General features: G+C 48.0%; 2 protein-coding genes across 2 annotated transcripts in view; both read left to right on the top strand.

Moving 5' to 3' along the window:
• plch2a (phospholipase C, eta 2a) overlaps positions 1–6,917 on the top strand; it is a 205,142-nt gene extending 198,225 nt beyond the window's left edge. The window contains exons 23-24 of the mRNA XM_076277285.1: positions 3,573–3,703; positions 3,755–6,917. Of these exons, the coding sequence (XP_076133400.1) occupies positions 3,573–3,703; positions 3,755–5,413 (1,790 nt within the window). The 3' untranslated portion in view covers positions 5,414–6,917. The remainder of the gene's footprint in view (positions 1–3,572; positions 3,704–3,754) is intronic.
• Positions 6,918–8,996: 2,079 nt separating this feature from the next.
• LOC143114160 (putative glutamate receptor) overlaps positions 8,997–20,000 on the top strand; it is a 15,018-nt gene continuing 4,014 nt past the window's right edge. The window contains exons 1-8 of the mRNA XM_076275646.1: positions 8,997–9,047; positions 11,169–11,248; positions 14,338–14,369; positions 15,624–15,803; positions 16,261–16,487; positions 16,870–16,967; positions 18,492–18,709; positions 19,545–19,764. Coding sequence (XP_076131761.1) covers positions 11,185–11,248; positions 14,338–14,369; positions 15,624–15,803; positions 16,261–16,487; positions 16,870–16,967; positions 18,492–18,709; positions 19,545–19,764 — 1,039 coding nt within the window. The 5' untranslated portion in view covers positions 8,997–9,047; positions 11,169–11,184. The remainder of the gene's footprint in view (positions 9,048–11,168; positions 11,249–14,337; positions 14,370–15,623; positions 15,804–16,260; positions 16,488–16,869; positions 16,968–18,491; positions 18,710–19,544; positions 19,765–20,000) is intronic.

The following is a 20,000-nucleotide window of genomic DNA, read 5'->3' as shown; positions in this document are numbered from 1 at the left end:
TGCTAGCAATTCACCCATATAGCTGTTAGCACGTAGCACGTGTTCTGAGGTTGGTTTTGTTTTTGACCTGGTTGTAATGCACACCAGCTGTGGATGGGCCCCCATACTTTGTATTTATATAACTGGCGGCTCTAAATCATATTATTCCCTTTGGCTCTGGGCTTCTACACAGAGGGAGTGGTTTTGTAAATGTCTTCTTGATGCTGAACATTCCCGGCCTACATTCACATGCAGTAAAAACAGTAGAAGATCTAGTATCAAAGTCTCAACACTGTGTGTCTGTGGACGACCAGGGCCGTGTTCAGGAGAGAAGCTAAATCAGAAACGGTTCTAGCCCCAGATCTCTGCCAGAGCAGAACCAAGTCTGAGATGGGATGGAATAATCTAAACTCTTTTTCTGAGGAGTGCGAATTCCCTGGACACATTACTAGCATCATTATTAGCATCATTATTAGCATCCCCCTAGGATGGGAGATAACTAATACCACAAATCACATTTTCACACATTCACATATTTTCACATAGATTTTATTATATCAAGAAGCATCTTGGTTAATCAGTCAGTTCTGGTCAGACATTTGCCTAGAAAACACACACAATTGAGCTACCACAAGGGTGAGCAATACTGTGGATCATAATGAGATTTACAGTACACACATTCACTAAATGAATCATTCTCTATGCAACACACTTTAATCATTCCCTATACAGCACACTTAAATCATTCCTAATGCAACACACTTGAATCATTCCCTATACAGCACACTTAAATCATTCCCTTACACAAGGGGAAAGCAACCTGATCACAAGTTCTCCCACCCCCATCAAGTTAAACCCACCCATTTCTTGCCTTCCCCAAAGAGAGAGGCCCCTTTGGCAGAGTATTGTGTGCGTGTGTGTGTGTGTGTGTGTGTGTGTGCGTGCGTGTGCGTGCGTGCGTGCGCATAGTGGGTGCTGCTAGGGCCTCTTTTGGGTTAAGTCTTATGACTCCATAAATTTAGTGAATGTGTGTGAATACCAGGAAGTGTCAAGCACGAGTGTTTCCCCAGGGGACACATTAGCACCCCACACCCCACTAGTCCTAGTCAGTCTGGGGGAATATCACAAGGTATTTGCCTAGAGAGTTCTCGCCCAGGTGCACCACAGCTGGGTTGCATTATTTGGGAAGGTTTAAGGGACTTTCTTTTAAAGGGTGGGTGGGTTATGCAATCCTCTCCAAAGCGCGTGATCACGAGTCCCCCCACTTTACACACACACACACACACCTTTTTTCCACCCTGTTTGAGACCCTGTTTACCCATTTGTAGTTATTAAATGGACATACCTCTGACTTGACTTGATCTTTATCTCTACATGCTGTCTCATGCTTTTAGCTCTAGTGATGGTTTCTCATCCTCTCAGCTTTGTGTGATGGTAGTGTGTTAGTGTGCACACTACTGCTCCCTTCTCCTTGGTGTGTGTGTGTGTGTGTGTGTGTGTGTGTGTGTGTGTGTGTGTGTATGGTCTCTTTGTGTGTGTGTGTGTGTGTGTGTGTGTGTGTGTGTGTGTGTGTGTGTGTGTGTATGTGTATGGTGTCTACTGTGTGTGTGTGTGTGTGTGTGTGTGTGTTCATGGTGTCTACTGTGTGTGTGTGTGTGTGTGTGTGTGTGTGTGTGTGTTTACTGCTTTCCTGGTGTGCTAAAATCCTTCTGTTCTGTCCTTTTTGCACGCTCTCTGCCCTCTAGTGCAAAACTGATTGGATGGCCACAGCCAGGTAAAGTCTGTGTGTTTCCGCATGCCCCTGCACCCTGTGATGTTCTGCACTGTTCTACACTATTCTGCACTGTTCTGGTTTCTGTTGTTCCGCACTGTTGCATATTGTTCTAGACCCTGCTGTTCTGCATTGCTGCATCCTCATCCGCATCCCTTCACACGGTTCTAAGCTGTGCTCCTATGTTCTGTGCTGTTTTCTATTGTTCCGTATTGATATGGTGTCCACTTCAGCAACATGGCGCCAGTGGGAGAGGATTAAGGATATTCCCACGGCTGTGATTTGGCTATAGGCACGAGGCTGATATTAATAAATAATTTGACTGAACCCTAACTGTTGTGTAATCTTCAACATGGCTAGCCATGGCTGCCAAAGTGGTCAGCATTAGGTTACCACTGCAAAGCAAGCTGCATATGTTACAGAGGGCTCCGCTGTAATCACCGCTCCCCACCAGACCTGGCATGGATCTCGTCAGAATCTGATCAAGGTCCAGTGCAGAACCGGGCCATTTCCCACCCAGATCTTGTCCACATCCAATTAAGATCCAATCCAGATCCAATTAAGATCCAGTCCAGATTTAATTCACATCATATCCATAGTTGGTTTGGATCTGAAGATATCTATAACTGCCCAATTTTGTGCTAACTTTCATGGCCTGACTTGTAGTTGAATTGGGCTCTCTCTCTCTCCGTCTGCTCATCTAGTCTCATCTGCTGTGTTGCTCTGGGTTGCGCTCTGCTGTTTGATCTCACGTCTCAGGGAGACTCATTTTATCATGCTGGCTTTCCGAACGTCTCACGCCTTATGTTTGTAGCCATAAAGAGTCTGAAGAAGGATGACTGCACACAAGGGGGAAAGCCTTTCTCGTATAAAAACTTTATTCATCAACATTGTGTTGAGAGCCAGAGATTTGAGCAGGTAGACCCTATCCTTTATTAACCAACTCATCCAGCTCAGGGCCAGACCCGGGCCAGATCAGGACTGGCGAAGGGTGGGATACCCTCCCAAGTGTTCATTAGGGTCTTTCTGTATGAGCACTGTCCCATGTGAATATGAGTGTGAAGTTCAAAAATAGCTGCTTTGTATATGAGTGTGTAAAGGTCAAAGGTGTGTGTGTGTGTGTGTGTGTGTGTGAGAGTGTGTGTGTGTGTGTGTGTGTGTGTGTGTGTGTGTTTTATTGTTGTTGCCTGCTTTGTTTACCTTTGTGGTGTATGGGAATGCATCCCTGCACTAGCTGCTGCCATCCCAGTGTTTGGTTTCCTGTGTTTTTCTGTGGTTGACGTTCCAAGGGTTCAAATACTGGGATGTGTTAGCTAAGCATCCAAAGGTTGTGTTGTATTTGTTCTAGTCTTTTCTTAATGACATTTAGATGTAATAACATTCTGTTTTTAGCTTTTTGCCATTTTTAATGTGATATTTCTGGCCCTCTGGCTTGCTTTATTTACTACCACCACTTTAAATTGTTTTTGTGTTTTTGTGTTCTTTATGTTGCACAGTAAAGTAGTAGTGGTCATTTATATCTGCTTCATATCATTATCTCTGCTGAACTTGATCTTTCCGTCTGTCCCTCTTTCTTTGTCTTTCACTCTGACTTTCCCTCCCTCTTTTCCTCTCTTCTCTCCCTCCTCGTCATCTCTCTCCCCTTCATCTCCCTCAATCTCTCTCACTCTCTACCTCCACCTCTCTGTCTGTCTCTGTCTCTCTCTCTCTCTCTCTCTCTCTCTCTCTCTCTCTCTCTCTCTCTCTCTCTCTCTCTCTCTCTCTCTCTCTCTCTCTCTCTCTCTCTCTCTCTCTCTCTCTGTCTCTGTCTCTGTCTCTCCAGGCCTACAGCACATCCAGAGGTACTTTTCTCCTCACCCTGCCCTGGAATCCATCTCTGAGGAGCTGAGTGACCGACTGCTCCCCTCCTCCTCCACCTCCTTCACCTCCTTCTCCACCTCCTTCTCCACCTCCTTCTCCACCTCCTCCTCCACCTCCTCCACCTCCTTCTCCACCTCCTTCTCCACCTCCTCCTTCTCCTCCTCCGCTCCCTCCCTGGCCCTCTCCCCTTCTGCTCTCCTCCCCTCCCCCATCTCTCCTCCTCCCCTCACTGACCAAACCTCGACCCCGGGTCCTGCAGCGGACCAGCAGATCACTCACCCTCCCCTTCAGAAGACGCCGCCGCCCCTTCCTGCTCCGTCTCCCCCCCATCCCGAGACATCGCCGGGCAGCAGCCAGGGGAGGTCAGAGCCACTGGACACTCCCGTGACCCCCCCACTCCCCAGCGGCAGCATGCAGCCGCCGGCCGCCGCAGAGGATCATGGGGAGGCGGACTCTGAGAGCTCCTCACCCCGCCAGGGGGTCCACGTTCTGCGTGCCCTCTTTGACCGCGACCCCCCTCAGCAGTCCCCAGGCCTGGCACCCCGCACAAACAAACTCGCACACACGCCCGTCCGGCGCACCAGGAGCGAAGGCCAGGTGCGCCATGGAGCGGCCGCCGCGCCGCCGCCGTCGTCGTCTTTGCCCACGGCCACTCCGGAGGTGGTGATGGACGCGACGATTGGCGACCGCCTGTGGAGCACGCTGGACTACACCAGTCACCGCGACAGCGTCTCCTCCTCGTCCTCCATCTCGTCCAACGACACTGTGATTGACCTCTCCCTGCCCAACCTGGCCTCTCGCTCCCACCGGCCCTCGTCCGGTCCACCTCCTGCCACCTCCTCCTGCCCACTCCGAGGTCCTCCGCACGCGGGGCCCCCCACCGCCGCCCACAGGGACACCCCGCGCCCCGTCTCCAAGTCCAAGTCCAACCCCAACCTGCGGCAGGACGAGCTGGACGAGATGGACGAGCTGAAGCCGCGGCCGCTGTCCAAGGAGCCGCACTCGTCCCCTGCGCCCGCACTCATGCAGCGGCGACACACCTGGAGCCGTCTCTACATGGAGGGCCTGAAGCAGGCCGCGGTTGCCAAGGCGACAGCCCGCGGCTCTAACCACAAGATCCCCCCGACCCCCCCGCCAAAGCCGGGCGAGCTGGAGTCCAAGTCCAAGAGCCTGGGCGACCTCACGTCGGACGACATCGCCTGCCACTTCGACAGCAAGTACCGCAGCATCAGTCGCAGCTTCCTGTGCCGGCCGCCGCCTCGCGACCAGCGACGCCTCGGCCTCGGCGGCGGTGGCCTCGCCAAGCCCCGCGACGCGCTCACCGAGCAGCTCAAGCGCCTGACCGACGTGGAGCCGCTCACCTCCAGCGACTTCTCCCCGCGGCCAGCCGGCGCGCCGCCGCAGCAGCCCTGGCACGGCTCCCCCGAGGCGGGCGCGGAGGACTGGGAGCAGCCCCCGCCGCTGCGGCGGATGTCGTCGCGGAGCCAGAGCCGCGTGCGCTACATCGCCAACCGCGCCAAGCAGGCTCAGGAGCGCCAGCGGCTGCAGGGCATGCTGGGAAGGCCCGCGGCGGGGGGGGCGTCTGTGGCTGGGGGACCCCTGGAGGAGAGGGGGAACCCTGAGGGGGCCTGCACCGTGGCACGAAGCCCCTGCTCCAGCCTGGACCTGCTCAGCCAGCTGCCCCCTGCCCCTCTGCCCGAGAACCTCCACATCCAACACAGCCACCAGAACCAAACCCAGAACCAGAACCAGAACCAGTTAGGCCCACAGGACAATGGGGTGTTCTTCAGACTCAAGCTCTGAGAAACAGAGAGAGAGAGAGAGATGCAATCTACTGAACTGAATTGGACAGAACTGGACTGGACTGGACTGGACTATAATCTGGGCAAAAGAAGCACACAATTCTATTATTGTAATACAAATAATAAGAATATCATTCTTTTTAAAAAGATATCCTCCAATTCCTTGAAGCAATGAAAAATTGTTGTTTTGTCTTTTTCACTTTGTTTTGTTTATTTGTAATGAATCTGTATATGTTGATGGAGTCTGTTGAGAAATCTTTGTTTTGAAGCACTGAAAATGCTCCTTCCTGCACACACGTGTACCCACCCTGCATTCTAATACTCCATATAGACCCCTTCTCCTTGGATGTTGCAAGAGGTGTTTGGTTGTAATGACTGACACCACATACAGTGAAGCAATGGCTATGCTGTCTCGTCTCTAATAATTGCTGTCAAATCACACACTGCTGTGAAGTGCACGCGTTTAGGTTTCTAACAGCCTAGTTAAGTCACTTTGTAGGAAAACAATAACGAAACACAGTTTTTTGTATATTTTAAGAAAATGTTAAGAGCACCACCTGAATCTGTTCTGAGTTTGAGGCATGTTCCATGTGTCTCCTCCTTCCCCTCGATGACTCCTGTGCACCTCGCTGCACTAAATGAAGAGTGTGAAGGAGGAGAACCTTCTGGAAAGCGTAGCCGTGCAGTAGGGGGTGTTATGGGCTGGCAAGGCTCTCGTAGCATTGGGAACACATGGTCTAACACGCTCCTCTATTTCACTGCTTGTACTTGCTCTGAGACTGTATGTGCTTGCACACACTAATGTTGGGTAGTAGATGTCTGTTTTTTTGTTTTGTTTTTGTTTTTAGCAATATTTTCAAAGAATTTATGAATGCATTTAAAACATACTGAGTTATACGGTATTGGGACATTTTTATATAAGGAAAACGGGAATGTCTTTGCTATAAATGCATTGTTTCATGGGATAGCGGTCTTTTTAAATGAAATTTTATATTCTGTGCAGATGTAACGTAAAAAGAAACAGCCTGGCTTTTTATTTCGGCAAGCTGTTGGTAGCAACGCACGATGGCACCAGGTCACCTGGCTCTGCATTTTTAACCATTTCGGGATCTTTTTTTATCAAGTCTTGCTGATAGATTGCCCCCTTTTAAACTTGACTGCATGTTTTGTATGCATTCTAATCTACTTTGTGGGTCCGGTTCAAAGGACTCTTCCACTACTTTATGGGTCTGGTTCAAAGGAAACTCTTCCACCTGCATTTGTTGATCAGTGTTGAGATGCTGAAGGCCTGTGTCTCGGATTGGCCACAGAAGTTTGATCTCCCTTTTTTATTCTCATCTTTTGTTTATTTTTGTTTATTATTATTTTATTATTATTATCATTATTATTATTATTATTTAGATATTAATTGACTGTAAGACTATGGAGAGCTGTGTGGAAGCAATGTTGTCGGATCCTACTGTGTGGTCTGACACCGTCATGACAGATGTCACACCAGAGATTGTTAGGGATGATATTTAAGTAAAAGAAAAAGTAATTAGAAATTAAATACATCTGTGTCTTTCTTTCATTGTGTGTGTGTGTGTGTGCTCGGGCATTGTTGCGGGTGTGAATGAGTGTGTGTGCATGGGTGAGACAAACTTGTACTTCATGGTATTCGTAAACCTGATTTATCCTAACAGATCACCATAGACGTGTTTTGTGTGTGTGTGTGTGTGTATTTCATGAGTAAGTAAGTAAGAGTGCTGTAGTTTATGGTGTTTGGAAACCTGATCTACCCTAACAGATCAGACAAAAAGATGAGGAGTAAGATAAAAAGGCCTCATCCAGTTGTGTTTGTGTGTGTGTGTGTGTGTGTGTGTGTGTGAGAGACAAGAAAGTTGGGTTTATTTTTGTCCAGACGTGTGTGTGTGTGTGTGTGTGTGTGTTTACACTAGTCTCCATGCCCACCTCGCTGGCCTAAGTTGAAAGGCCTCCTGTTGGGAAGAGATGAGCTGCCCAAAAAGCGGGCACGCTTTGAGACATCCAATTAAATGACATCCAAAGAAGCCCCATTAAGCAGCTTAAAGCACGCACTCTTTCTGTAAGCACAACACAACGCAGCACTTTCCTCCAGCGAGTTTCTCACGCGAGGCTGTAGCTGTCTCCGTCTCCATCTCTGCACCCGTTTGCTTATTTCCTCCCTCATGTCCAGCAGACTCATCATAAACGCCCCCCCAGCGCGGCCACAAATAAAGCTCCGACTTGTTCATCTTAACTAATGACTGACACGAGCAACAAAGGCCTGGGCATGCCTGAGTTGGCCGTTGCCGTGGCGATGGCCGTCGGAGTGCGGCGGGGGCTGCCAGGTCCTTCCGCCCCGGGCTGCGCGCCCCCTCTGGTCCGAACATGCCCCTGTGAGTGACAGAGATTGTGCGGCGAAGTCACTCGCACAAAAGGTCATCTCATTGGGATTCCGCAGGAGCATCGACAGTGGCTTCTGTCGATGGATCGCTCAGCCCGACGCTGTCTTCCAACGCCCCCCCCCCCCCCCCCCCCCCCCCCCCCCACACACACACACACACTTGAGGCCAGTCTGGCCACTTTTAGTCCAGACGCTGTTGCCACGGGATTTGGAAAAAACACACTCCAGAGATCCTGGCATCGAGTCTGATCTTTGGACCCCACTTTGCAAAATTAAGATCTTTTTTTTTTTTTCAAAAAATAAGCAAATAAATGCATGTTGTATTCAGATGCACTCAAACATGACGCCCTCACACATGAACTGTCTGGGACGCTTGCAGCATATTTTGGGTGCACCTCAACACAAGTTGCCATTCCAAGCTGTTAATTAAACTGTACAGTAAACAAGAGCAGCTCAACTGAGTGTGTCAAACAGTATTGGCATCAGTGGAGTAAATCATGTTTGAATCATTTGGGGATAACAGTTTTGAAATCATTGGTGTAAACAGTATTTGAAACAGAATATGAAGTCATTTTCAGGGAACATGAGCTTGAATTCAGTTATTTGACAAATGTCAGATATTGCATCATTTTTCAGATTCAGATTTTAGTTTTATTGTTGCTTTCCTCGTCTCTTTCTCTTTGTCGAGAGTACAATGCATCTTGTGACTGAAATCCATAGACTGTATATGTTCTATACAGTCTATGCTGAAATCAGTCACTCTTACCTCACCCTCACTCATCCCCTTTTCTCCTCCCCTCTCCTCTCCCCCTTCCCTTTCCTCTCCACACCTCTCCTCCCCTCTCCTCTTCCCCTCTCCTCCTCTCCTCTCCTCTCCACACCTCTCCTCCTCCCCTCTCCTCTTCACTCTCCTCTCCTCCCTTCTTCTACCCTGCCCTTGGCTCCTTTTCTCCTCTCCTCCTCTTCACTCCTTTTCTCCTCTTATCTGCACTCTTCACCTCTCCTCCCCTCCCCTCACTCCTTCTCTGTAATGCCCTAAGGATTGGTCATGCGCTTCCCTCCGCAAAGCTTCCAGAATCTCCCATCTCTCTCTGATTGGTTGCTGAAACCTTGGGGGTTACTCTCGCCTCTATCTATAAATGTAGGGGGACTGGCTCAGTCACCCCCCAAAATACTCACCCCCATCACTGCGATACTTCTCTGAGAACACAGCCCAAAGCTACAGACTACAGTGAGTATGTTTTTTCTGCTACCTTTACCCGAGAACACACCTTTGCACTTGCCAAAAGCCACAAGCATCTCTTTGGGGTATCACGTAGTAAATGGTAATAATATCTGATGGCAACCTCTCTTCTACGCAGAGGTTATAACAAATCAGTTTTGATACAAGTTGTGATCATGCAAATGTTATAGACACATATTTCATATGTTTTTAAAAGTAGTCTGGAGTTGGTGAAGTGTTCCACAATGTTTTGGCATACTACAGTGTTTTTTTCTCTAAAAATGAAACATGTTAATGTTGAACATCTGTGCCTCATCCCGGGGGCAGCAACACAAGCTTCCTCCCACGGCATTGTGAGGCAAAGTTGATGCTCTAAGACAGTGTTTCCCAAACTTTTTTTCTGGGGACCAACTTTTTAAAAATGACAGACCATCGCGACCCATTTCACTTCAAATCTACCCTGCAACCACCAATATTGTTTTAGGCCACAGGTTCTCCAAATTTTCTATGCCTTCCCCAACCATACATTGCTATAGGATCTATATAGATAGATCCTGCTTTGAACACGGTTGTGTTGCATTTTGAGCACCATCAGCGTGAAAAGTTGTTAATGACTACTGAAAAGATACGTTTTAATGCACATCCAAGAGTGTGGGGAAATTCTCGCATGTTGCGCAGTCGTCATTCATCAGCATATAAACTGTTCCTGTATTTCTAAAAAAAAAAATGTTGTAGGCTACGTTGAGTTGGAGACAAATGGGTCCATAACACTGTGGACGTCAATTCCGATGTAAACAGCAAATAACTCAAGTCGTTATATTGTATTGTTGTATTATACTATATTCTATAGTCGTAATATCAGAGCAAGAGGCTTTTGCGCATTATAGCCGGAAGAATGCGTCTTTACTTTGGAGTTAGCGAGGTAGAAAACGAGAGGAATAGTGTGTAAAATGTCCATTTAAATTGTAGCCTAATATAATGCACTGTTGTGCATTTTAAATCAGAAATAAGAATGTGAGGAGTTGCTATTAACTGTAAAGATTGCATCTACAATCGAAACTATCTACATGCAAATTGAATCGCCTTATGTCCGGTCTATGGATGTCTGCTTTGGTTGACAGCACGGTCACTAGATTTTAATCAGTTTAAAGTTGAGGAGCTGGTATCTGTTAATGTTCGTGCAAATAGGCGGATTCATGTCCCTTGTAGTTTGCAACTGCGAGGTACATGGCAGGCGCCCCACAGAACAGTTTCATTTTGAGAGGTAGATATCCATGCTCTGGCTACCCCTCTGCGATGCGTTCGTCCCCCAGTTCCATGCGCCAGTTTCATGAGCTTTTATGACAAAACCGTTACTGTGGTAGTTAACAAACTACATCCTAATAGAAAACTGTTAGCTTTCCTGGTATCAAATGACAAATTCTATCAGTTAGGCCTATAACACAACATAAATTGTGCTGGCGACACAAATAAAATCTCCTGCGACCCACCCGTGGGCCGCGACCCAGACTTTGGGAAACACTGCTCTAAGATGTGTATCATCTTCAGCCTGCTGTAAACCTCTCTGACTGTGCTTGGTGTCCTACTTTGAACCTGTGTAAGGCTCTAACTCTGATGAGAGACATGTTTTTGCCCTGGTTTTATCTTTTATAAATATTTTGTTGGCTTCTTGCATATTGTGACCTTATAGTGACATATTTGGGGATGATCTACAGTATGCAAGGCTATGTAGCACATTTTTCAAAACCCAATGTGAACTCATATCAAATGGTGACAGGAGAAGTAAATTTACTAAAGTTACTTTAGGGTGTTGAAATTTACTAAAGAAAATGTACTAAAGTTACTTTAGGGTGTTGACGTGAAATTATAGGTGCCAGTGTAAGTGTACTGACAAAAATGAAGATGTGATTTTTAAGTGCACTAAAATTGAAATAATGTGGCTGTTTAAGTGTACTAACTGGAAGTTACTGTGCCCACTCAAATGCATCAACTGGCAGGCAGGGAACATCACAGCATGGAAGTGCACTAATCAAGGGCTTGGCTTGAGTGACCTAGATAGAGTTGCTTATCCCAAGGGAAATTACGGCAAGGCATCCTCAGAGTCTTATTCTGCTATTGTTTCATCCTCAGGTTCAAAGGTCACAAGATGAAGGGGATTCTGGGAGTATTGGTGTGTGTGGCTGTACTGCTTACCGGAGGCAGCGTTGCAGGTGCAGTAACCATGCTAACCCGTCTGTAACAGGGCAACAGACAAAAAAAAAAAACTCACAGTATACAACGCAAAAAATGAATTCTAACCAAGTGTTATTGATCTTATATTAAGATTAAAAAATCTATTTGGTATTGTTTTTAGTATGAAAAGACTTACCTAGCGCCCTCTCAAAAGATCATTTTGACTTAATTTAAGAAGACTTTAACTTATTTTAAGGAGTCTTATCAAGACAAATTTGCTCAACGCACTGGCAGACAAATTTGCTTGTTTTTAGGACAAATTTGCTTAACGAACTGGCAGACAAATTTGCTTGTTTTCAAGATGAAAAGTGTCTTAAAATAAGTCTTTTTTTTTTTTATTAAGTCAAATGATTTCACAAGAAAGCGCTAGGTAAGTCTCTTTATACTGAAAACAATACCAACTAGTTTTTTTTATCTTGATATGATTAATAACACTTGGTTAGATTTTGTTAGATAAGCAGTTTTTGCAGTGTATACACTTAAAAAACACTGGTTAAACTATATGGGCGTTACATTATGCAGGATGTACAAGCACATGATATTGTCTCCATACATACATTGTACAGTAAATCTCAGACACACGTTGGCACCTTTAAACATACAGCAGAGACACACTTAAGCACTTAACTGAAGGCTGTTCCTTAATATGGTGGTTGGCCCTGAGTGTTGCTGTGTAAATGCACTACAGTAGGTGGTCTGCACTAGGCAAACATAGTGTTGCTGTCTTGACGAGTGATGGGTTGTGTGTATGTGTGTGTGTCTCTCTGTGTCTATTCCTGTGTGTGTGTATGTGTGTGTGTGTGTGTTTGTGTGTGTGTGAGTGTGCGTGTGTGTGAGTGTGCGTGCGTGTGTATGTGTGTGTGTGAGTGTGTGTAGAGAGCGGATGGGGAGGGGGTGGACGGTAGCCTAGCTGCTTGGCACTCTGACGGGCTCAGTGAGAGGATCTCACTCCTGGAGCCTCTTCAAAGCAGCAGTGTGCATCTGATTTGCCCCCCTCTCCCCCCTCACTGGCCCTCAGACTGCCCACGGCTGGGAAACGACTCCGGCCTCTGGCCTCAACAACACTGGGCATAATACATCTGAATAGTGCCAGCTAAAAAAAACCACAGGCTTAATCAGATGAGATGCGTGTGTGTGTATGTGTGTGTGTGTGTGTGTGTGTGTTTGTGTGTGTGTGTGTGTGTGTGTGTGTGTGTGTGTGTGTGTGTGTGTGTGTGTGTGTGTGTAGGGGGGTGGGGGGTGATGCGGAGTGAAATGGCAGGACGTTGATAGCTTGTGAGTTTGCCATATTTCATCAATTGCTTTGAAGTGTGTCAGTGCAATCCTGACAGTACCCAACGGACTTGACTTTAAATGCCAACAACCCCCCCCCCCCCCACACACACACACACACACACATTCACACACACTCACACACACACACACACACACACACACACACACACACACACACACACACACACATACATTCACATACACCCATAACGTACTGTATGCTTGCATACACATCCACTCATGAAAACATGCACATACTAGCACACTTTTAATCATTCCCATACACACATACACATACACACACAAACACACCCACACCCACCGTCACACACACACATACACACACCCATACACACACACATACACAGCCATCAGTCAAACTGATGTGCATTGGCCCAACTTGTTGTGGGGAAGGCGGTAATTGCCATTGGTCACAGTTCATGGTAATGAACCCAAAGCTGATGTCAAGGCAGCGAGACACATAAGTATTACAGGGAGATGGGGGTGGGAGGGTGGGTTAGTGTGTGTGTGTGTGTGTTTGTGTGTGTAAGTGTGTGTGTGTGTATGTGTTTGTGTTTGTGTGTGTGTGTGTGTGTGAGAAGGGTTGGCTGTTAAGCAGTCTCCACTCGCCCCAAACCCCAAAACTCCTTAATGCTCCAATAAAGCAGTAAAAACCAAACACTCCAAACCCAGCATCCTCCTCATCTTAACCATGGGGTGCAACCCCACCCCCCTCCCCCCTTCCAAAAAAGGGGCTGTGGCTCTCTCCTCCTGAGAAGATTACAAGCCCAGTGGAGAAAGAGTCCGTTATTCAGGAGAGGGGAGGAAGGGGCAGGAGAGGGGAGTAAGAGTCCGTTATTCAGGAGAGGGGAGGAAGGGGCTTACAAGAGCGTCTTTGTTCCACCGAGAGCTTGTTTGGTACCGACTCCGTCTTTGAGGAACCGGGACAAAGCCTTGCGCAGTATGAGAACACGGGTCATTAACCCATGAGAATGTCCCCCCTGGAACTTACTTATGGGCAGCGTTGGACGCTGGGCAGCGCTTTGATCGTCTGTACTGTTTTTTTTTTCCTGGACGTTTGAGTGTTTGTGTGTCTGTGTCTGTGTCTGTGTGTTTGTGTCTGTGTCTGTGTCTGTGTGTGTGTGTGTGTGTGTGTCTGTGTGTGTGTGTGTGTGTGTGTGTGCTTTTTGGAGTTGTTGTTTTCGTCTCTCTCTCTGGCTCTTATGTAACGAGACCTATTTTTTTTAGCACAAAGAGGAGGCACACAAAAGCAGACCATAGACATTTCCCAAAACAAGACAAACGTTTCCCAAAGCCCAAACGTCTTTAAAAACAACTTGACAACAATAGAGGGGCAGCCACCGTTAGTCCATTTGCCAGCATACTGTGAGTTACATCATCCTCTCAACGTACCATGAGAGAAAGAGAGATAGAGAGACAGATAGAGAGAGAGAGAGAGAGTGAGAGTGTGGGATGGGATGGGTGAGGGTGGCCATTGTCAAATATTTATCTTGACCACAGTGTACAGTGTGTGTGTGTGTGTGTGTGTGTGTGTGTGTCTGTGTGTGTGTGTGTGTGTGTGTGTGTGTGTGTGTGTGTGTGTGTGTGTGTGTCTGTGTGTGTGTGTGTGTGTGTGTGTGTGTGTGTGTTGTGTCTGTGTCTGTGTCTGTGTCTGTGTCTGTGTCTGTGTCTGTGTCTGTGTCTGTGTCTGTGTGTGTGTGTGTGTGTGTGTGTGTGTGTGTGTTGAATGGCTTAGTCTAACTAATGTCCTCCTCTGCTGTCTGTTCTACAGGAGAGGAGCCATTGCAGGTGACGACTATCCTGGTGAGTAACGTCTGCAAGCACTGTCCAGTCGTCTGCAAACACTGTCCAGTCGTCTGCAAGCACTGTCCAGTCGTCTGCAAGCACTGTCCAGTCGTCTGCAAACACTGTCCAGAAAAGTAAAGACCAGTGGCCACTCAGGGGTAGAGCCATGGGTTGAATCCCTAATATCATCCCTAAGGTCTTAACCTTCAAAGACTTACCGTCGTAACCCCCCTTAACCCTCAAAGACTTACCGTCATAAGTGACCAAGTGCTAATAACAGGGATGGGACAGCGCCTACTGTAGCAATAAACGGACAACACAGAAAACGTGTTCCATTTCCGTTTTATGGCAGTTGTTTGTTCACTGATGATTTTTCATGCTTCCAGCCTCCCTTTGGGTAACCCTGTGTTGGGTAACCCTGTGTTGGGTAACCCTGTGTTTCACGTCTCAACGCTATGAATTGTTGGTAATTCCCTTGAGTAAATTTCACGGTGGGACAGCCCTAAGTGTGTGTGTGTCTGTGTGTGTGTGTGTGTGTGTGTGTGTGTGTGTGTGTGTGTGTGTGTGTGTGTGTGTGTGTGTGTGTGTGTGTATAAAGGGACAGCCCTAAGTGTGTGTGTGTATAAAGGGACAATCCTAAGTGTGTGTGTGTGTGTGTATAAAGGGACAGCCCTAAGTGTGTGTGAGTGTGTGTGTGTGTGTGTGTGTGTGTGTGTGTGTGTGTGTGTGTGTGTGTGTGTGTGTGTGTGTGTGTGTGTGTGTGTGTGTGTGTGTAAAGGGACAGCCCTAAGCCCTCATCAAGTGTGCGGGAACGCACACTGTGTGAGTGCGTGAGGGGAGAGATTGGGATTCAGCGATAGGTTCATTGATATCAGGTGCACTGAAATACATGCTATTCATATTTCTGTCCTGAAAGCTGAGTTTATTTGTCCCAGAAGGCATTAAAAAGAACACACACTGTATTTCGTGACAGGCCAATGTTATGGTTGTAAAGAGCTGGATAGTCGGCCAAATGTCTGAAATGAGAGAGTGCTCAGCAGGCATTAATGAGAGCGTGGTTAAGTAGACACCAGGGCTGTACGGTCCACAAAGGTCATGTCCAGGTCCATTTCAGACGTGATAGTGTGATATTTGAGATTAGATCGCCCTCTGGTGGTTCACTCTCAACAACACAAATAGCATTCTCTAAACATGCTATTTCTACTGTGTAATAAAACAGCCTGCTCTGGGTTGATTGTGTGTGTGTGTTGTGCCAACCCTGTGTTTGTGTAGAATGAGCCGTACGCCATGACCAAAGGCAGTGGTCTGGAGGGGTACTGCGTGGACCTGATGTCCCAGCTGTCCAAGAAGCTGGGCCTGAAGCACCGCATGCGGGTGGTCAAGGATGGACGCTATGGCAGTCAGGACGCCAGTGGTAACTGGAACGGTGTTATCGGCGAGGTGGTCAGAGGGGTAAGGATATGTGTGTGTGTGTGTGTGTATGTGTGCATTGTGTGTGTGTGTGTGTGTGTGTGTGTGTGTGTGTGTGTGTGTGTGTGTGTGTGTGTGTGTGTGTGTGTGTCATGCAGTGTCTTTTTAAAAAAACTTCCAGTCGTCTCAAATCTCAACGAAGCACTTTAAGTTAAAGATATACGTAATCTACAAGATAAACATTGTTTACACTCCTACACTGTTACACGTTTCCAACTGAACTGAACACATTAACTATAGAAATTCAGCAACAAATCACGATTAGAAAAAAAAATAATCGTTAAACAGCCCTAATTATTATGTGTGGCACATTGGTATAATTGTTTTCACATGCACCTCTGTATGCATTTATGCATTTGTTTGTGTGTGTTTATGTGTGTGTGTGTGTGTGTGTGTGTGTGTGTGTGTGTGTGTGTGTGTGTGTCTGTGTGTGTTTCAGGAGGCAGACCTGGCGGTGGCAGACCTGACCGTGACGGCTAGTCGTGAGAGCGCAGTGGAACTGTCCAAACCCTTCATGCAGACCGGCCTGAGCTTCGTGATGCGCCGTGACCTGGTGGCCCAGTCATCCGGATACGGTGACCTCCTCAGCCCCTTCTCCACGCACGTGTGGGTGGGCATCCTCGTCTCCTACCTTATCACATCCCTCTGCCTCTACCTGGTGACCAGGTGAGACACAAGCACACACACACACACACACACACACACACACACACAGACACACACACACACACACACAGACACACACACACAGACACACACACAGACACACACACACACACACACACACACACACACACACACACACACACACACACACACACACAGACACCCACACACACACACAGACACACACACAAACACACACACACACACACACACACACACACACACACACACACACACAGACACACACACACACATACACACACAGACACACACACACACACAGACACAGACAGACACACACACACACAGACACAGACACACACACACACAGACACACACACAGACACATATTCCTAACCTAATGTGCTGTTGTCCTGTGCAGAATGAGCCCTTGTGAATGGGCAGGACCTCTGGAGGAGGAGAGCACTTTCAGTCTCCTGCACAGCTTCTGGTACACTGTTGGAGCTCTCACACTGCAAGGTAACACAAACACACACACACACACTCTACACGCATTCATATCCTGGAACACTCATACTGCAAAGTAACACACACACACACACACACACACACACACACACACACACACTCACACACACACACGCTCACAGCATTGGGCACACACATCTCTATATGTAAGGATGTTAGCATGTTAGCATGCTAATGTCTCTGGGCACACACATCTCTATATGTAAGGATGTTAGCATGTTAGCATGCTAATGTCTCTGAAACAGAATTGATCTGATACATGCTTTGACATTTGTCTTTGTCTCCAACTTGGTCTGTGTGTAATCGTGTCCTTCTCCTCTTCTCCTCTTCTCTTCTCCTCTTCTCCTCTTCTCCTCTTCTCTTCTCCTCTTCTCCTCTTCTCCTCTCTTCTCCTCTCCTCTCCCCTCCTCTCCTCTCCTCTCCTCCTCTCCTCCTCTCCTCTCCTCCTCTCCTCCTCTCCTCCTCTCCTCTCCTCCTCTCCTCTCTTCTCCTCCTCTCCTCCCCTCCTTTCCTCTCCTCTCCTCCTCTTCTCCTCTCCTCTCTTCTCCTCTCCTCTCCTCTCCTCTCCTCTCCTCTCCTCTCCTCTCCCCTCCTCTCCTCTCCTCCTCTCCTTTCCTCTCCTCTCCTCTCCTCTCCTCTCTTCTCCTCTCCTCCTCTCCTCTCCTCTCCTCCTCTCCTCTCCTCTCCTCTCCTCCTCTCCCCTCCTCTCCTCCTCTCCTCTCCTCTCCTCTCCTCTCCTCTCCTCTTCTCCTCTCCTCTCCTCTCCTCACCTCTCCCCTGTCCTCCTCTCCTCTCCTCTCCTCTCCTCCTCTCCTCTCCTCTCCCCTCTCCTCTCCTCTCTTCTCCTCCTCTCCTCTCCTCTCCTCTCCTCTCCTCTCCTCTCCTCTCCCCTCCTCTCCTCCTCTCCTCTCCTCTCTTCTCTTCTCTTCTCTCCTCCTCTCCTCTCCTCTCCTCTCCCCTCCTCTCCTCCTCTCCTTTCCTCTCTTCTCTTCTCCTCTCCTCCTCTCCTCTCCTCTCCTCTCCTCTCCTCTCCTCCTCTCCTTTCCTCACCTCTCCCCTCCTCTCCTCTCCTCCTCTCCTCTCCTCTCTTCTCTTCTCCTCTCCTCCTCTCCTCTCCTCTCCTCTCTTCTCCTCTCCTCTCCCCTCCTCTCCTTTCCTCTCCTCTCCTCTCCTCTCCTCACCTCTCCCCTCCTCTCCTCTCCTCTCTTCTCTTCTCCTCTCCTCTCCTCCTCTCCTTCTCCTCTCCCCTCCTCTCCTCTCCCCTCCTCTCCTCCTCTCCTCTCCTCTCTTCTCTTCTCCTCTCCTCCTCTCCTCTCCTCTCCTCTCCTTTCCTCTCCCCTCCTTTCCTCTCCCCTCCTCTCCTCTCCCCTCCCCTCCTCTCCTCTCTCCTCTCCTCTCCTCTCCTCTCCTCCCCTCTCCTCTCCTCTCCTCTCCTCTCCTCTCCTTTACTCTCCTCTCCCATCCGCTCCTCTCCTCTCCTCTCCTCTCCTCTCATCTCTCCATCCTCATGTCCAGGCGCTGGCCCCCACCCAAAGGCTCTTTCCGGCCGCCTCGTCACCGCCATCTGGTGGCTCTTCTCCATAGTGCTGCTGGCCACCTACTTCAGCAGGGTGAGCGCCTGGCTCAAGTCTGACCAGGGCCACCTGAGCATTCAGAGCTTCGAGGACTTGGCCAAGCAGGACATCATCGAGTACGGCACCGTCGACGGAGGCTCCTCTCTCGCCTTCTTCAAGGTAAAAACAAAACAACTAAACTTAAACACATTACAGTAAATATCAAATAAATAAATAAATAATAAACAATTAACAAATCCCATGGCCCTGAAAGGTCTTTGCTAGCTGGTCTATGATTTTTATTTTTTACTTTTTATTGTTGCTGTTTATTCTTGTTATTGTTGTCTTTTTTGTTTTTTAACTGATCTGTGTTTTAATTTTTGTTATACTATAGTCTTGCTTTTTTAACTATACAACGCATAAGTGGTGTAAACATGAACTGACAGTTACATTGACACTGAGCATAACTGGAGCATCAGGGTCCCACTCCACACATGTATGCCGCTGTGAGTAAGCCATCTTTGACCATCAGGGGTGTAGTGGTCAAATAAGAGCTGGGTAAACTGGGAGAGCTGGGTCAAATAAGAGCTGGGTAAACTATTAATTCTGTGGTCACTTTGAGGTGGACTGCACCATGCGGTATCAGATTTTTAGAAAAGGCATTCAGAAAATGTTTGATGATGCTGGAGGTTATTGTCCAATGTTTATAACAAAAGTGGTATTAAATTGTTCCTAGTGTTGATGAGTGTACATATTGTGATTGTGGATTATACAGTGTGATCTTTAAATGTTATAAGTTGCAAATTGGTGAATAAACTCTTTTGAGAGGTGGATAAACTCTAATGAGAGGTGGATAAACTCAGATTTCAGAGCTGGGTAAACTGTGTTTACAGTACAATACTTGGAGGCTAAAGTATTGCAGTACAATACTTTAGCCTCCACTACATCCCTGTTGACCATCCTTGACCATCCTTGACCTTCCTTGGTGCTGACGTCTGAGTCTGTATCTCCCTAGACGTCCCAGAACCCCGTCTACCGCAGCATCTATGCCCAGATGGAGCGGCGCAAGTCGATGGTGTCCAACAAGGAGGAGGGCATCCGGCGGGTGCTGGAGGGCAACTTTGCCTTCATCGGCGAGGCCGTGTCCCTGGACCTAATGGTGGGGCGCTACTGCAACCTGGTGCGCTGCCCCCAAGTGGTGGCAATGAGGGGCTACGGCATCGCAGCACCGTTAGGTGGGTCACATTGCACTGGGTGTGTGTGTACACTGTCACTCACACGTCTCTCTCTCTCACACACACACACACACACACACACACACACACACACACAGCTGAAGGATAGCCGCGCTCAGGTTCTTCACCAGCGGAGAGCCTGTGGGAACGCAGGAGCAGGAGAGGAGGTCAGACTCTCTCTCTCTCTCTCTCTCTCTCTCTCTCTCTCTCACACACACACACACACACACACACAC

Source organism: Alosa pseudoharengus, unplaced genomic scaffold (genome assembly GCF_046254945.1).
Source record: "Alosa pseudoharengus isolate Yale_2024_CS ecotype anadromous, Long Island Sound unplaced genomic scaffold, YU_APseudo_1.1 YU_APseudo_1.1_scf_9, whole genome shotgun sequence".
NCBI lineage: Eukaryota > Metazoa > Chordata > Actinopteri > Clupeiformes > Clupeidae > Alosa > Alosa pseudoharengus.
The sequence above is the reverse complement of the archived record's forward strand: the minus strand, read 5'-3'. Positions and strand labels throughout refer to the sequence as shown.